This window comes from Poromitra crassiceps, assembly GCF_964638095.1.
Source record: "Poromitra crassiceps genome assembly, chromosome: 3".
NCBI lineage: Eukaryota > Metazoa > Chordata > Actinopteri > Beryciformes > Melamphaidae > Poromitra > Poromitra crassiceps.
The window spans coordinates 89,107,195-89,126,820 of record NC_139625.1 but is presented as its reverse complement, the minus strand read 5'-3'; the positions used below and the strand labels follow the sequence as shown (position 1 = coordinate 89,126,820).

The 19,626-nt window shown below is 41.9% G+C and overlaps 1 protein-coding gene and 1 pseudogene across 2 annotated transcripts; one reads left to right on the top strand and one right to left on the bottom strand.

The window, feature by feature from the left end:
- Nucleotides 1-664: 664 nt before the first annotated feature.
- rrh (retinal pigment epithelium-derived rhodopsin homolog) lies at nt 665-18,246 on the top strand (the record flags this gene model as incomplete). The annotated part of the gene is made up of 7 exons (XM_083632855.1): nt 665-776; nt 4,112-4,302; nt 13,780-13,879; nt 14,251-14,404; nt 15,502-15,670; nt 16,923-17,101; nt 18,141-18,246. 7 exons carry the CDS (start codon nt 665-667, stop codon nt 18,244-18,246), a joined length of 1,011 nt encoding a protein of 336 aa, XP_083488981.1.
- Nucleotides 11,883-12,152, bottom strand: LOC310774241 (acyl-CoA-binding protein pseudogene; annotated as a pseudogene). Its single transcript has one exon. The product of its transcript is annotated as an acyl-CoA-binding protein pseudogene (transcript).
- Nucleotides 18,247-19,626: the final 1,380 nt, after the last annotated feature.

Below are 19,626 nucleotides of genomic sequence, written 5' to 3'. Positions count from 1 at the left end.
ATAGATATACACATTCATAATGATGATGCCTCAGTTAAAACGATGTACCATCTTTACCATAGAAAGTGTTGCATTCAACACGGGGGTTTTGAGTATTCCAGGAATATCAGGGAATTTGACAAACTGATCATTTTCCAGAGTATAACAGAATGTGTTTTACAGCGTGTTTCACTCATGCGTTACATTCAATGGTTTTCAGCCCAATTTGGGTGGAAACCAGACTGAAAACCATAAATAATCCATCAGCACCATCCATTCCCCAGCATCAAAGTTGTCATGTCCAAAGCTTGTTGGCCAGATCCCCTCTTGAAAGGAATCCCATGTGAGTGGTAATGGTCTCTGTTGTGCTGCCCTGCTGGCTGCCCATGTTACTACAGACAACTGCCTCCTAGTCACCACTAACTAAGAGGGGAGCAGTAGTATGCAATGAATAATCCCTCACAAGCAAACCCTCCCCCACCTCTCAAGCAGTCTCCAGAAATCCCCCACAGAATTACTCCAAAGAAGCATTTTGCAATATTGACCCACCACATTTGAATTGACCATTCTGCCCAACTGGAATAGCCGTGTAGTTTTCCAAGTTCCAGGGACTGTTTCTGTGAAGGCTGCTAATTTCTTTCGAGTATTCAGGATATTTTGGTTTTTGCTTTTCACATCTGTGAAAATGGGCTTGGACTCTGGAGTGAACACTTCGGGTGATATCGTACCCTATGGGGGGGAAAGTGCCCTTTCCCAGCTGGAGCATAACGTAGTGGCTACATATCTCATCACTGCAGGTAACACAGACAACAAGCAGTCAACTTAATGAATGGATTATGAAAACTATTGTCAGTTTTGCCTTTAGCTTGTGCGCTTCTGTAGCTACATGGGACCATTGTATGTTTCTAGTGTGCATATATCTCAAATAATTTTTTTATAAGGACAAGTTTGGACATTTTTGTAAATGTACCAGTTTTAGCCAGCTAGCTAATTTTGAACTGCTGTCCTTTATAAAGAGTCATGTAAAAGAGTATAGTGAAATATAATGTGCACCTCAAAATGAGATACTTTTGACTTGTGTTCAAATCATTACACGTATTTGCAATAGCCTACAGTGCTCTGTAAATCTTTCTCATAGAAACAAATGATAATACTTTGATCAAGAGGTTGTGTGAGCTATTAATAGATTGTTTATTTACTGGACATTTCAGTGTTGTAGTATTATGATGGCATTCTAATAATAGTTGAGAAGGATTCATGTGATCTGTAAGAGCTGATAATACACTACAGGAATGTTAAGCAGAAGGAAATAAGTACAGCACCAGTGGAATCTGGCCATTTGACCAGGGTCTACATGTAAACAGACGCCCGCAGCCGAGATGACTTTCAGAGGCTAAATAACGCTTCAAGGTTAGGATATATTTTGGAGAAGGAAAAACTGGCATGGCCGTTTTCAAAGGGGTCCCTTGACCTTTCACCTCAACATGAATGAGAAGGGGTTCTAATGGGTACCCACAATTCTCCTCTTCACTGACATGACCGCTTTATGCTGAGGCTATCCCATGCAGTTTCTGCTAAAAACCATGCAGTGTTTTTGCATGCAGTATAAATATTACTTATTTCTGTATACGAGGGATCAGTGTGACATCACAACACCTAGATATGCCACCCGGAACCGCAGCAGTTAACTAGTATGAGTTGTGCCAAACAAACGTTAATATCTCCAAAACTAGACATTGTTTATATTTTGACATTCTGAGGGAGAGCAGAATTAGCTCAATGGTCTGATGTATAATATAATATATTATACTATGTCATATTATGAGCCAGCCAGCCTTGAGTGTCTCACTCTAGCAGTCTAAATTCACTTCATTTTAAAAACTGTGACAGTTCACACAACTTTAACACGGCATAAAGAAAAAAACATCACATGGATGCAACATAGGATGTTTCGGGTCTCGCAACATCATACACCCTCGCCCAGGTGACCCAGCCGGGGTTGATCAAGCCCCGACTTACGTCCCAGTAGCTACCCACGGTCAGCCCTCTTAGGGAAAGACAGGGCCACTCAATCCGCTGCTCCGGAACTACTCTGCCGGGACCGGGAGGCTCTGGCACGTGGAGGGACTGGGCTCTGTGGGTTGCCCCCTGTCCGGGCTCCTCCTACGTCTCACCAGGTCCAGGACCTGTGCGTTATAGGTATAACGTACAGCATACATATATTATACATCAGACTCTTGAGCTACTTCTGCTTGCACTCAGAATGTCAAAATATAAGCGATGTGATGTATAGTTTTTGAGATATTAACGTTTGTTTGCTTTATTTCATACTTCCAGGTGCCACTGCAGCAGGGTGTGATATCACGCTGATTTATCCTATAGGGCCTACTGGGTTCCCTAAAGCAGAGGTTCTCAAATGTTTTTCAGCCAAGGAACCCTGGCTTACAAGATAGAAAATATACCTCATTCTGATTTGTGATTTTGGGCTAAGCCTAATTGTTTCCACGGTAACGTGCTTGACTTTTAAATTGATAGGTTTGTCAGATTAGAATGTAATCCATGAACCATTTTAGATTTAAAGCATAACATATTTCCGTTGAACTATGAAGCTTTTGCACACACAAAAAAAAGTTTTTATATTCCTGAAAACTTTTCGCGGACCCCTGGCAAAGTGCCACGGACCCCTTGGGGTCCCCGGACCCCGATTTGAGAACCACTGCCCTAAACAGTCTTGAAATTGCATAAATTGGGTAAGCCTGGAAAGCTTGTGGATTCAACGAGCACAATTGTATTCATGTGTGATGATGTTAGTTGAATGGTGTATGGTAGTCATGACGGGCCCCAATGCAAGCCATTTTGACAGGGCCCCCTAGGCTACACGCTAGTTACGAGGTACACACACGCAAGCAATGCTCAGACACACACACACACACCATAGGCAGAGACTACTTATATTATATTTGACCAACATGTGTTGGATTTTACAGTTGAATTAGGCCAGTGTTTCCAGAAGACTGGGTCTGGACCCACAGGCCACAAGTGGGTCGCAGGAGATTTGATTTGGGGTGCCAAAAAATTGTCAGTATTTCTTCCACAGGCCTATTTTGAATTGGGTTTGCGATGGTTTTGTCATTTATAAAAAAGTGGGTCCCCAGAAGAAGAAAAAACTTTGGGAACCACTGCCTTAGACTATTGTATGGGGAACATAGAGAGCTCATAGAGCAAGCTATCAGCACCATGGACAGCACCCTGACACCCAATAACAGTCTAGTCAGCAGCACCTGAGAGCAGAGGACCTGTCTTTCACTGTGGTTCTGAAATTGCTGACTTTAACATGTTTAATGTTGACGAATGTTGATTGTATGTTGAATAACCATACTGTATCATTTTGTCATACATTGCTACTGACTATTTTACAACAAAAATGACATGACAGAGATGACTTTGCCTTTCGAGGGCATATATAGCAAATGGCACTAATGATGGATTCTTATTTGAATTTCTTATTTATTTCTGGGGTGGCAATTTGAGTCATTTGGGGCCTGTTCTCTGCCCAGTAGCCTACGTTGTTGGAAAGCCTGCTCTCTCCATGGGCCCCTGTACCCTATGGGCCCCAGTGCAACTGCACTGTCTATATTTACAGTTACCCTGCTGTGAAATGGGTCTATTACATTCATCTGGTCACACCTAGCATAGATATAATGTAGACACAGCATTGACTGCTTCAGCACGTGTTGCAGTGATACGTCAACGTCGTCGCCATATTGGTCCGGGCAAGACTGCCCTGTAAACAAATGGAAGCAAACGGGGCGGTTTTAGTGGATATACTGTAAAGCACTATATTGTTTACATTTTACAGTCGTTGTTATATGTACCATGTATTATATTTGTTTACATGTAGAAGTTTTCATGTTTTCATCTGACCACTGCACCCCTGGTAAAATGGCCAGTGACTGGCAACTGATTTTGTTTTTCAACTGATTCAATTAAGCTTATTGTTAAAAAGTATTGTAACTCTAGTGGTCCATTTTATAGTTCTACAGCAATAACAGACACCAAAATATGAGGATAATGTTAAGACCATTTGACTTTTGCTAGCTGTGTTTCATCTTGGCTTTTCCTTTCTTTTCAGGTGTCATCAGTTTAGCTAGCAACATTGTGGTGCTGCTAATGTTTGTGAAATGTAAGGAGCTACGCACGGCCACCAACGCCATTATAATAAACCTGGCCTTCACTGACATCGGAGTGGCTGGAATCGGCTATCCAATGTCCGCTGCCTCGGATCTTCATGGCAGCTGGAAATTTGGCTACACGGGTTGCCAGGTTGGTTACATTTCAGAGTCTCCCCGCAAGCATTAGATTATGATGTTGAAGATGCAACATCTGCATCAGTGTTGAAAACCTGTATAACTATTCAAAAAAATTAAAGTTGAGACATCTGTAGTTGTCAATAGCTGCTGTCGTTTGGTGAAACCAGGACCTACAATTGTAAGATTTTCAGTTCCAAAACATTTTCCAAAGTTGTAATATAGGCCTACTGTGGAAATGTTGTGCTTGTTTGGTTGATGAACTGCACATCATGTGTTGAGCTGGTTGCTAGCCTACATCAGCTGGTTGCTAGCCTACATCAGCTGGTTGCTAGCCTACATCAGCTGGTTGCTAGCCTACATCAGCTGGTTGCTCGCCTACATCAGCTGGTTGTTCGCCTACATCAGCTGGTTGCTAGCCTACATCAGCTGGTTGCTCGCCTACATCAGCTGGTTGCTAGCCTACATCAGCTGGTTGCTGGCCTACATCAGCTGGTTGCTCGCCTACATCAATCAGCTGGTTGCTAGCCTACATCAGTCAAATTCTTGCTAGCGTGTGGAATCTTGCTGCTAAAACTCCCCAAAAATGTTCTCACACTATCACAATTTTAACATATAGAGAGGCCGCTATCGCTATCAGACAAACAAACTCAACATAACAGTTCTTAGTTGCCCACCATGACTCCGACCAGGTTGACGCACATTCACATTCAGCTGTTTCTGTGCAGCAGGCTGCCTGTTTGGATTATTTTGGCAGCTTATCGGCTTTTTACAAGGCAGCAATATTGAGGCATGTGATACTAATCTGGGTTGAGGAATTGAACTGGGAATCCCAGACCCAAGCGATTGAGTAAAGTTTAATCTTAAAGGAACAGGCCAACATTTTGGGAGATTCTCATATTTGCTATATTCCTGATGAGAAGATAGATGCCCTTTTCTTCTCTGTGTGTGCAGTAGAAAAGTAGCTACGCACCCCTCCTGCTAGTTAGCTTAGCTTAGCACAATGACTGGTAGGCCTCAGTATGGGCTAGCCTACCCCCGATAAGTCATAGACACATTCCAACAGCGCCAAAATGCTCTCATGTAAATGTAATGTTGTGACTTGTACATTCACCACGTTATGAAATCATAATAGACTGCTCCACTGTAGCTATATAATAACATTCACCACGTTATGAAATCATAATAGACTGCTCCACTGTAGCTATATAATAACATTCACCACGTTATGAAATCATAATAGACTGCTCCACTGTAGCTATATAATAACATTCACCACGTTATGAAATCATAATAGACTGCTCCACTGTAGCTATATAATAACATTCACCACGTTATGAAATCATAATAGACTGCTCCACTGTAGCTATATAATAACATTCACCACGTTATGAAATCATAATAGACTGCTCCACTGTAGCTATAGAATAACATTCACCACGTTATGAAATCATAATAGACTGCTCCACTGTAGCTATATAATAACATTCACCACGTTATGAAATCATAATAGACTGCTTGACTGTAGCTATATAATAACATTCACCACGTTATGAAATCATAATAGACTGCTCCACTGTAGCTATAGAATAACATTCACCACGTTATGAAATCATAATAGACTGCTCCACTGTAGCTATAGAATAACATTCACCACGTTATGAAATCATAATAGACTGCTTGACTGTAGCTATATAATAACATTCACCACGTTATGAAATAATAATAGACTGCTCCACTGTAGCTATAGAATAACATTCACCACGTTATGAAATCATAATAGACTGCTCCACTGTAGCTATAGAATAACATTCACCACGTTATGAAATCATAATAGACTGCTCCACTGTAGCTATATAATAACATTCACCACGTTATGAAATCATAATAGACTGCTCCACTGTAGCTATATAATAACATTCACCACGTTATGAAATAATAATAGACTGCTCCACTGTAGCTATATAATAACATTCACCACGTTATGAAATCATAATAGACTGCTCCACTGTAGCTATAGAATAACATTCACCACGTTATGAAATCATAATAGACTGCTCCACTGTAGCTATATAATAACATTCACCACGTTATGAAATCATAATAGACTGCTCCACTGTAGCTATATACCGTAATAACATTCACCACGTTATGAAATCATAATAGACTGCTCCACTGTAGCTATAGAATAACATTCACCACGTTATGAAATCATAATAGACTGCTCCACTGTAGCTATATAATAACATTCACCACGTTATGAAATCATAATAGACTGCTCCACTGTAGCTATATAATAACATTCACCACGTTATGAAATCATAATAGACTGCTCCACTGTAGCTATATAATAACATTCACCACGTTATGAAATCATAATAGACTGCTTGACTGTAGCTATATAATAACATTCACCACGTTATGAAATCATAATAGACTGCTCCACTGTAGCTATATAATAACATTCACCACGTTATGAAATCATAATAGACTGCTCCACTGTAGCTATATAATAACATTCACCACGTTATGAAATCATAATAGACTGCCCCACTGTAGCTATATAATAACATTCACCACGTTATGAAATCATAATAGACTGCTCCACTGTAGCTATATAATAACATTCACCACGTTATGAAATCATAATAGACTGCTCCACTGTAGCTATAGAATAACATTCACCACGTTATGAAATCATAATAGACTGCTCCACTGTAGCTATATAATAACATTCACCACATTATGAAATCATAATAGACTGCTCCACTGTAGCTATATAATAACATTCACCACGTTATGAAATCATAATAGACTGCTCCACTGTAGCTATATAATAACATTCACCACGTTATGAAATCATAATAGACTGCTCCACTGTAGCTATATAATAACATTCACCACGTTATGAAATCATAATAGACTGCTCCACTGTAGCTATAGAATAACATTCACCACGTTATGAAATCATAATAGACTGCTCCACTGTAGCTATATAATAACATTCACCACGTTATGAAATCATAATAGACTGCTCCACTGTAGCTATATAATAACATTCACCACGTTATGAAATCATAATAGACTGCTCCACTGTAGCTATATAATAACATTCACCACGTTATGAAATCATAATAGACTGCTCCACTGTAGCTATAGAATAACATTCACCACGTTATGAAATAATAATAGACTGCTCCACTGTAGCTATAGAATAACATTCACCACGTTATGAAATCATAATAGACTGCTCCACTGTAGCTATAGAATAACATTCACCACGTTATGAAATAATAATAGACTGCTCCGCTGTAGCTATAGAATAACATTCACCACGTTATGAAATAATAATAGACTGCTCCACTGTAGCTATATAATAACATTCACCACGTTATGAAATCATAATAGACTGCTCCACTGTAGCTATAGAATAACATTCACCACGTTATGAAATAATAATAGACTGCTCCACTGTAGCTATAGAATAACATTCACCACGTTATGAAATCATAATAGACTGCTCCACTGTAGCTATAGAATAACATTCACCACGTTATGAAATAATAATAGACTGCTCCACTGTAGCTATAGAATAACATTCACCACGTTATGAAATAATAATAGACTGCTCCACTGTAGCTATATAATAACATTCACCACGTTATGAAATAATAATAGACTGCTCCACTGTAGCTATAGAATAACATTCACCACGTTATGAAATAATAATAGACTGCTCCACTGTAGCTATATAATAACATTCACCACGTTATGAAATAATAATAGACTGCTCCACTGTAGCTATATAATAACATTCACCACGTTATGAAATAATAATAGACTGCTCCACTGTAGCTATAGAATAACATTCACCACGTTATGAAATCATAATAGACTGCTCCACTGTAGCTATAGAATAACATTCACCACGTTATGAAATAATAATAGACTGCTCCACTGTAGCTATATAATAACATTCACCACGTTATGAAATAATAATAGACTGCTCCACTGTAGCTATAGAATAACATTCACCACGTTATGAAATCATAATAGACTGCTCCACTGTAGCTATAGAATAACATTCACCACGTTATGAAATCATAATAGACTGCTCCACTGTAGCTATAGAATAACATTCACCACGTTATGAAATCATAATAGACTGCTCCACTGTAGCTATAGAATAACTGGACTTGATGTCAGGTCCCCAAAAGTGAACATCTTGATCGCCTGATGTAATCTGGTGGCTGGTCCCAGTAGGCTATAGGTCATAAGTCCCACCTCCCCATTTCCACCACATATAACAGCACAGTACGGCTCTACTCTTACTTGGCCTTTACTCATCTCCACCTGATAGTTTCCACCGCATTTACTTGCCTCCGCCCACAACTGGTCGTCATAGCAACCGCATATCCGCCCTCCACCCATATATCTTCTCTCCGCCCTCCATTTGAATGAACACACGGACATTTGAACAAACTGTCCTCCAGCCCCCTGGGGTTCCTCCATACAACAATGGTATGGTATGGACCTGGGGTTCCTCCATACAACAATGGTATGGTATGGACCCCCACTAAAAACATGCAGAAGATCATCATCTGACCAGTGATGACGTTTGAAGATGGACCCCGGGCGCTGTACACAAGAAAGCTGCCCCACTGTTCCTGCCCTGCCCACCGGAGGAAGGACAATATTAGAAAGATATTGGCCCCTATCGTTGCATCGGCGCAGTTTCTAGGCCGAGCGGCAGGCGCAGATCAAAGCAGTGGGCGTGGAAAGGCGCACTTGATATCGTCGTGCTGGCGCTAGATGCAGCCCAAAGCATTACAACCACGCCTTTTAGGCGTAAAATTATGCACCGTCATGCTCATTGGATAAGTGCAATAAACGAATCGCACGCTTGCCTTTTTAGCTCCAATTCCAGTGATCCCGCAAAACCAGACGAAAGCCAAACGCTCTGCCCCCCCCCCCCCCTCTCTTCATCCAGCCTGTCTGTCTGCATTATAGGCTATTATTCCATATTATTATGCTTCTCAAACCAATCTAACTGCAGTTTCAATACTGCAAGCATGTAAATACGCTACACTATAGCAAGATCAAAGTGAAAATAATGTACTAAACGCATCAGCTAGAAAAATATAGCCTATTAGATTGGTGAAAGTTTGTCCAGAAAGATATCGTTTTCTCTCCCCTGCTGCAGGTAGAATGATGCACATAAATATACCCTACATTATGTAAAGTCATTGCATAAATGTGTTTTTATTGTAAAACTAAATGTGGAGTAGGGCGAAGTTATTGGAGCGCACATCACAGTATAGCAGATGACAGTAGAAGCTTCCGAAGCGCGTTCCGCTGTCACTTACCTAAATCACGTTAAATCCACACAGGGTATATATAGGCTCAAGAGGACATATATGTTTCACATAGGGTGGTGTTTCATTTCATGTTTTATTTGGTCTGTAAGCTAGTTTTATGAAGGTGCTATTTGATATAAGTTATGTTTACGTTTTAGGCCGCACTGTAGACTTTATGTTGAAGACCGGAAACGGAAGGGGTTGTTGTTGTGGTTGTGGGGAACTTGTGGCTAGAATCTAGGAGCACCGGAAGAAAAAAAGCTGGCGTCTCATGTTGAGAATGTTCAAGGTTGGAGTTGCTCCGTTTATTGCTTTTTATATATAAAGTCTAGGCGCAGCCTAAACGCTCGGCTACAGGTCCAATATTGAAATGTTCGACAATTGCAGGTTGTCTTACCATTACACATTATTTTAGATCTACCTTTTATATCTATTTCGGCTCTATTTAGTAGCGAAATGGAGGACCCAATTGCATGCTGGGAGTGGACATTCACAGGCAGTAAACTTACAACTGCTATTTCCTATGGGAAGCTGGGTGCTGCGTGGCTGCTATGTGTTGTGTCTGTTTGAGCGAGGGAGTCAGAGAGAGAGAGAGAAGGGTGACTCAGAGGCAGAAGAGCACTGGCGCACTGAATACGCCTGGTTTCAGAGAGAGACAGAGAAGGGTGACAGGGGAGAGGCACAAGTGCACTGGCGCAGTGAATAGGCCTGGTTTTCAAAGGCGCAAAGCGCTAAATTTAAGGCAGGTGCCAAGATATCAGTACGCCGAGATTTAAGGCCGACACGCCCACTTTGGCCCATTCTGGGGCTGCGCCACGCCCATTCGGCCTAAAGCGCATTTGGCAGCCTAAAGCCATATTGATATCGTCCCAAAACAGGCGCAAGGCACGTTTTTTTGCGTTTAAGGCCCGTTTTAGCGCCGAAGGCTTGTGGGAGAATAGGGCCCATTAGGCTGATAGGGTGATGTCACTCGAGCAATTGCGACATCATCAGTGAGTGATGTCATCAGTGGTGATGTCATCAGTGATGTCACTTGAGTGACATCATCGGTGACATCATCAGTGGGAGCAGGGAAGGGATGCTGATGATGTCACAATGGCTCAAGTGTGAAGCCCTAAAAATATATCGCTGTAGTGCCCCCTGTGGGTGGATTTTTGTCTTATTTTTTTCTCTTTTTTGCACCAGATTCATTCCAGAACACCCCCCTTTTTCACAAATTTGAACTGCCATCTATCACTGCACCAATGTAGCTACTGTAGCTGTAGAGATTAAATGCAGCAAGAAGATGGCCGTGCAACAATGACATCATCGCACTGGCCACCAATCGACGATTGTAGTGCTGGGGCCCACAGGACATTCTAGTGCTGGGCCCCACAGGACATTGTAGTGCTGGGTCCCACAGGACATTGTAGTGCTGGGTCCCACAGGACATTGTAGTGCTGGGACCCACAGGACATTGTAGTGCTGGGGCCCACAGGACATTCTAGTGCTGGGGCCCACAGGACATTCTAGTGCTGGGTCCCACAGGACATTGTAGTGCTGGGTCCCACAGGACATTGTAGTCCTGGGACCCACAGGACATTGTAGTGCTTGGTCCCACAGGACATTCTAGTGCTGGGGCCCACAGGACATTGTAGTGCTGGGTCCCACAGGACATTGTAGTCCTGGGACCCACAGGACATTGTAGTGCTGGGTCCCACAGGACATTCTAGTGCTGGGTCCCACAGGACATTGTAGTCCTGGGACCCACAGGACATTGTAGTCCTGGGACCCACAGGACCTGGTGGGGCTGGGGCCCACAGGACATTGTAGTGCTGGGGGTCACAGGACATTATTTTCTATTTATTTATTTATTTATTTATTTATTTATTTATTTATTTATTTATTTATTTATTTATTTATTTATTTATTTATTTATTTATTTATTTATTTTTATTTACCATTATTTATTTTTATTTACCATTATTTATTTTTAATAGAAGGATGGTTAGTTCAAGAAGGGTCCGGTTGTATAGCCTGAAAAGGTGTTTAGTCTCCGCCGAAAGATGGGCAGTGATTGGCCTGCCCTGACAGAAGGGGAAGCTCGTTCCACCATTGTGGTGCCAGGGACGAGAAGAGTCACAACCGGGATGAGTGACTTTTCTGATTTCTGTGGATCAACAGAGTGACTTATAGAGCTGCTGGCCCTGCTGGCCGCAGCCACTCTGTCGCGCCAGCAGATGGCCCAGGCAGCTCCCGCTTAGCTTCCATACTTCTCCTTCAGCTCTTCTACCAACTTGATGTAGTGGTTCATGGCATCCTCTTGGCTCGTCCCTTTCTCCTTCTCCCAGGCATCCCACTTGGCTTTCCCACTCAAGTCCAACATGCCAGGACGAGCGGTGTTGATGTCGCCCACGCTGGACTGCTTGAACAGGCTGTAGACCTTCAGCATCTCGCCATCACTCGGCTTCACCTTCAGCTGCTTCACCTCTTGGGCAGCTGTGTCAAACTGAGCCTTCAGATCAGCCATTAGAACAGGTCTGTTTCCAGCCAGGCCCAGTCCTACTTAAAGCCTCTGCAGGGAAGGAGTTATGACATCACTGATGTCACAATGTCTATAACATCATCAGTTGTGACACAGTCCCATTTAAAGTCTCTGCTGAGAAGGACATGAGTCGGAGGAAGAAGAATTAAGTGGTGGGAGTATAAGTAGGGAGACGATGACCAGAGGGACAGAAACAGTGGATGGCTAAATCCAGAAGGATGCGGTAATGCAACATAAAGGATGCCAACTGCCATAAAACACCACAGAAGAAGAAGGAAGGATTTATGAAATCACTGATGATGTCACAGCATCTTTGACACCATCAATGCTCAATGCTGATCTGAAACTGCACAGGGGCATTGTTGTATGTCTGGGGACAGACATCACAATTGCTCGTGTCATCGGTGTACCATCGTCAGTGAACTGGCCACTTTCTTTCTTCCGTGGGGGCATAGAAAGGTATATCATCAGCGACCTGGCCACTCAGCCACTCAGCCACTAGTGGCCATGTATGATATCATCGGTCACCTGGCCACTCAGCCACTAGTGGCCATGTATGACATCATCGGTCACCTGGCCACTCAGCCACTCAGCCACTAGTGGCCATGTATGACATCATCAGCGACCTGGCCACTCAGCCACTAGTGGCCATGTATGACATCATCAGCGACCTGGCCACTCAGCCACTCAGCCACTAGTGGCCATGTATGACATCATCGGCCACTTGGACACTTTCTTTTTTTTGACAGGCTGTTTCCCTACTTTAACACTGATGATCCTCTGAAGATTTCACCTGTCAAGTCTCTGTAACAGTGGAACAGCATAGTTAGGGGGCGTGTCCACCAACCAACATGTTGGGCACTTGAAGCGCTGCTGCTGAGCTGAAATACTTTTTTACTTTTTACGAAAGAAAGGAAGAAAGAAAGAAAGAAAGAACTAAGTGGCTACGTCACTGATGATGTCATCCAATTCTAGACAGCTCGGCCTGGTGGCCAATCACTACTATAGTGATGGCATCACCGTCCCGGTGATATGAATCCTTTATGATGTCACAAACAGTGATGAGGCCTGGTGGCCGACTTGGCCACTACTATAGTGATGTCACACCAGTGATGTCACTCAAGCATCTCATAGGCCAATAAAGCCTGAACTTGTGACAACATAGAGCAGTGGTTCTCAAATGGGGGCCCGGGGACCCCCAGGGGTCTGTGGCACTTTGCAAGGGGGTCCGCGAAAAGTTTTCAGGGAAATAAAAATAAAAATAAAACGTTTTTTTTTTTTTTTTTTTTGCTAAAGCTTCATAGTTCAACGAAAATATGTTATGCTTTAAATCTAGAATGGTTCATGGATTACATTATAATGTAACAAACCTATCAATTTAAAAGTCAAGCACGTTACAGTGGAAACAATTAAGCTTAGCCCAAAATCGGTTTTCTATCTTGTAAGGAAGGGGTCCTCTGACATAGAGCATCGACCAAGCCACCGGTTATTAGACTCTGTCTTGTTTAGGGGTAAGATCGTCAGTGTGCCCCCCAGCGCTTGTGGCCCTAACAGAGTTTATGCCAACACCGGCCCTGTTATCAACTTGCTTTTTTTGTGTTTTTGCCTCCAGATCTATGCAGCACTCAACATTTTCTTTGGCATGGCCAGTATCGGCCTTCTGACTGTGGTGGCCATCGACCGCTACCTTACCATCTGCAGACCTGACATAGGTATCTTTTGACTTCTTTGGTTCTCTCCGTCTCCGTAAATGCATGTTGAACCAACCCAACAAAGATTTGAAATAGTTTTAAAGATCAAGTCTGTTTTGAAGTAGATCTGTTTTGGGTTTATACAGTACAAAGACTCTTGAAGGGTTTGGGGCTGCTTCTGGAAAATAATTTCTTGCAACTTTCATATCTGTAAGTGATATCACAGGCACTTTTCTCCTCAAGTGTTTCTCCATTAGCACAAATGTAAGCAAACCGTTTACAGCTTCATTCAATCAATTGGAGAGAAAATATGTCTTCAACCCAATAAACTTTGACAAAGCCAGCAATGTCTCAACAGTCATTGTCCATGTTTATGTCATTTTTCGGCATAGGGCAGAAGATGACCGTCCGATCATACAGCCTTCTTATTGTGACAGCATGGCTCAATGCTGTGTTTTGGTCCTCCATGCCTGTAGTAGGCTGGGCTGGCTATGCCCCCGACCCAACAGGAGCTACCTGCACCATCAACTGGAGACAAAATGATGCGTGAGTTGACTTATCATCCTCACTTAATGAGCAGTAGCGGGCATGAGTTCACATATAATGGCTGAGTTTCCCAACAAAGAAGCTTCTTAAGGAGTTAAGAAGCTTCTTAAGGATTTAAGAAGGCTCCAAAGAAGTGTTTCCCAAACGCCTTCTTAACAGCCTTCTTAACACATCGCTAAAGAAGGCTCTTAAGAAGCATCTTAACTGGAGCTGTCCACTATCTCGATGTGAGAGGTCCTCTGCGGCCCACTAGATGGCACTCTGAGCCCACCAGTGGGCCACGACCCAGTGGTTGAGAAACACTGTTGTAGAATAACCTAATCGTGGTCATGTTAAACAAGAACTTCTTCTATTAAACATTATTTATTTCAGACATGGACTGCAGTTCCAATTGCTTTATATACACAGCGTACAACAAAATTGCGAGAAAGACTACAGAATGTAAGCGACGTCACTATTTACTTTGACGTCGATCGACGTCATTGGCACTCAATGAGTTAAGAAGGTGTTAAGAATGCCCCAGACCCTTCTTACAAAACCTTCTTAACGAAAGATCATCTTAGCGCTAAGAAGCTTTTGGGAAACGCAGCCTTCTTAACAGAAGATAATTTTAGGCTAAGAAGCAATCGGGAAACGCGTTGGCTTCTTACGGGAGCCTTAAGAAGGGTCAAAGAAGCTTCTTAGCGCTAATAAGCTTTTGGGAAACGCATGCCTTCGTAACGAAAGATCATCTTAGGGTAAGAAGCAATTGGGAAACGCGTTTGCTTCTTAAGGGGGCATTAAGAAGGGTTAAATTAGCTTCTTAGCGCTAAGAAGCTTTTGGGAAACCCAGCCAATGAGAGTTGACTTGAGTTAGGTTGTGGACCAGTGATGTCATTTTTGCATGAATGACACAGGTCCACAACAACTCAAATCAACTCTCAATAACCGTCCAACTAAATGAATGACTGCAAAACAGTTTTCGGATATACTACTGATGTTGTGAGTGTCTAATCCTAATGCTAAAACTAATATTAATACTACTAAAACAATATAGTCAAGTCAATATACCGTTCTGTAAATAGATACCGCAGCTAATATTCTGTTTCCCTTCACAGCTCCTTCATTTCTTACACCATGGCAGTGATTGCTGTAAACTTTGTGGTCCCTCTTTCCGTCATGCTGTACTGCTACTACAGTGTGACCGTCACCATGAAGAGATTCAAAAGCACCAACTGCCTGGATAACATCAACTTGGACTGGTCAGACCAACTAGATGTTACCAAGGTGACAAGCAAGCAAAGCCACAGACAGCCATTCCCAGACCCATCAACTCCCTCCTTCCTTATTCTTTCTTATTGGATACTTCCACCAGCCTAGAACTATACCTCATTTGCAATTTCGCAATTGTGGTTTCACATTGTGATTGGGAGCTTATTCCAGCATGTTTTATGAGTTTTGAATCCATCTGAAATGCTGGTAGCACTTGAATGTTGTTACGCAAAAACTACCATAGTTATTCCCTGGTTATTACTTAGGTAATTACATGATGTTACCTAATTATTATCACACTATTACCCCCTATTACCATGTTGTTACTGAGCCGTAATGTAAAGTGCTACTGAAATGCTTTTGTAAAATATGAGGATTAAGCTTGGGGCAGCAAGGAAAGGTACAGTACAGTAGGGTGGCCTGGTAGCTATATAGGCCACCACCCAGCTCTCACATCAATGTGTAATAGCGAGTATGTTGTTACACAGCACAAAACCTATTAGTTTCACAAAAATGGCTCTCAAGTTGTGCGATGCCATGCTTATGCTTTTCTATTGACTTGGCCACGTCACGTGACTGTCAAGTTTCCTTCTGCAAAACCAAACAAAATGGTTGCCATTCCTTTTATTCTGGGTGGAAAATGCAATGCTCTAAGATAGTTTCAGCATTAAAGGAGAATTTCGTTTTTTTTTACCTGGACCCCTCTCCTCACATTAATTATGATCTGACGACTCACCCAGTGATCTCCGCAGTGTTTCTGGCCATCCTACGCGTTGTTTTGAGATCGATACTCTCCAATCAATAGAGCTCCGTGGGGGCCAAGTGGTAGCCTGTCTTTCCTGCATCTAAATAGCCAGTTTTATTCCCGGGAAGTATCGCGGGACTTGACGAGACTTGGTGACCGAGATCACGAATGAGGTAATTTGATCCCTGGGAGACTCCAGGGAACAGCCCGGGAGGAAATATCAGTCTGGTGGTTGTTGAGGGATGAGATTATGACGATATGTGGCGAAAACGGGAATAAAACTGGCTATTTAGATGCAAGAAAGACAGGCTGCCACTTGGCCCCCACGGAGCTCTATTTTACGACTGGATTGGAGAGTATTGATTTCAAAACAACACTAGGACGGCCAGAAACGCTGCGGAGATCACTGGGTGAGTCGTCAGATCATAATTTATGTGAGGAGAGGGGTCCAGGTTAAAAAAAAACGAAATTCTCCTTTAAAGCTATTCTAAAGCTATTCTGTTCTGTGTATGTGGCCGGCAGATGTCCATAGTGATGATCGTCATGTTCCTGGTGGCCTGGTCTCCATACTCCATGGTGTGTCTCTGGGCATCGTTTGGCGACCCCAAGAAGATACCCGCCCCTATGGCCATCATCGCTCCACTCTTTGCCAAGTCCTCCACCTTTTACAACCCCTGTATTTATGTCATTGCTAACAAAAAGTACGTATTTTCTCTTGATCATAATGATAATGGTTAGTGTGTAGCCCAGGGGTGGGCAACTATTTTTCATGGGGGGCCACATGAGAAACCCAGATTGTTGCCGGGGGCCGAACAAATATTGTCATGCCGTAATGGATGGGCAACTTTGATGATAGAGAGGGCCACAAAAAGATTTCCTCGCTACTAGATTTTGCTGAGGGCTGAACGGCGCCAGCGTGAAAAATTTGGGGCATTTGAAGCCAGGTTTAGAGGAATAACTAATTTTAAATTAACAATTGTGACGTCATTATTCAGTCTTAACCACCAATATTTGATCCTTTTCCTCACTCACTCCTATGTCATCACCTGCTCTCCATTCAGGGCTTGAAATTAACTTTTTTTTACCACCTGCCAATATGGCTGCTAGATTTTAAAGTTACCAGCCAATTAGAATTTCCACTAGCCGAAATGTTTTTCTTGAAATAAACCAGAATATGAGTGGGTTAATTTAAGCATGAGTATCAGTAAGTGGCCCGGGATTCTCAAAGCCTGTGTTGAGGGTCACACAAGAACAAAAATGCACTCTTGAAGCTAAATAAATCCAAAACCAACAAGTTAATTATTTAAATTTCTACTTCAATGTAGAACAGTCATTTCTTACACATGAGATTACTTTTAGCCTTTTAGTCATAAATATTATTGAAAGATATTCCATATTCCAGACTGAAATGCTATAAGTATTTCAGTCTGAGTATTGCCCAGAATGACATGAACATTTGGACACTTATTCAGCGGGTATATTGCATGTTGCGTTCAAGTGCAGTGTAAAAAAATTTTTTTTTTTTTTTTTTTTTTTTTTTTTTTTTTGCAATTCCATCGCGGGCCACACAGGGGGCGCCCGCGGGCCGCATACGGCCCGCGGGCCGTATGTTGCCCATGTATGGGTAGCCTATACTGGACTGAAAGATGTTGGTGCTGATTCCGTAATCAACTGACAATAGTAGGCTGCTAGCTAGTGGTTGGATGTTGCACTCAAGGACTGCTGATTTTTTTTCTTCAGGTTCAGGAGAGCCATCTTAGGAATGATCCGGTGTCAAACCAGGCAGCGAATTACCATCAATAACCAGGTTCCCATGATGACCTCTCAACTCCCTCTGACCCAGTGACTTGTCTTGAAGCACATCACCCTGTGTTAATATCTCCTGATATTACAACCTTACAAGCCATATAAGAAGTTACAGCTGGGTCTCAAGCACTTCAGTTCTATTAGATGTACACTTTAGCTGCTATTATCTATATTATTCTATCCATCTTAGATAATTTTCTTCTGAGTCAATTTTTATATGTGGAGTGGTTTTTACTGTGTAAATTCCACTTTTTGTGGCAGTATGGCCATTGTTTTTTTCTCCCAGGTACTCTCGATGGTTCACTTCAATAACATCACAATGAAAATCTTTCTATGAACCAGTTGCCTTCTTGAAATCCCTGACAGAGCCAATATCAGCTTTCTGCATGCTATGCACTCAGATAAGGCCAAAACAAGAACAGAAAACCCAGAACCATTCTCCCTCAAATGCTTTATGGTGATGGCAGATCGTTTACTACTGTCTGCTAATGATACAAGCAGGATTTCATTTAGGTGACATTCAAGTTCAGTTCTGACAAGTTCTGGTTCCGCCCTGATTCATGCAATGAGCATTTTACCAAACAAATAACATGAAAAGACCATATACGATAAAGATGGAAATGTAATTGTAGTAAACATTTATTTATTAAAATCGTAATCTTTCTACATTCGTACTTCTACATTGGCATTTCAGTGAGACATAATTTACAAATACAAATGTACATCATTTTTGTGCTCGTATTAATTGCATCACCTGAGATTTTAAAGTAATTATGTTAATTGAAAATTCAAAAGTGCAGTGTAGTGTACAAGCGTTTGCATTTGTTACTTTTGTTGGGGACAAAAATATTCATACTTCATTACAAATGTTCAAAAATGCATTTAAAAAGCAGTAATACAAAAAGATAAAGCATAAGGAAACACAAGCTCCAGCTATCTAGTCACAAATTATCAAGGAGTTTGAACGTTTTCCCCACTACATGATTGGTTTGAATTAAGATCTGGTGGTTGCAAATGATTTGCCCATAGAAGATGTCAGTGACATAAATACACATGGAGAGAATAGGCTAAGACATGACTTTTTTACAGAATTTTTCTCTGTAAATAGAATAAAGCTATAAAACTGAAAACCTATTGATTTTATGCTAACAGGTATAACAGTACACTGGTAGCAATGATACAACCAACCAGAGGGAGAAGTGGTTCCTGCTGTCAACTCCATCAACAAGTCACAACAAGTAGATCTATTTTCTATCACTATTGAGCCAATCAACCTACTGGCTGACATTCCAGACTACCCCTGACATTCCAGACTAGCTCGCTGGCCAAGAAAAGTTGACCAAGAACACTTTTAGTACAGTCCTCTTTTTCCTACTGATGTGATGACAATTCCATACATAGGCGGTCTGCCTCATGATAA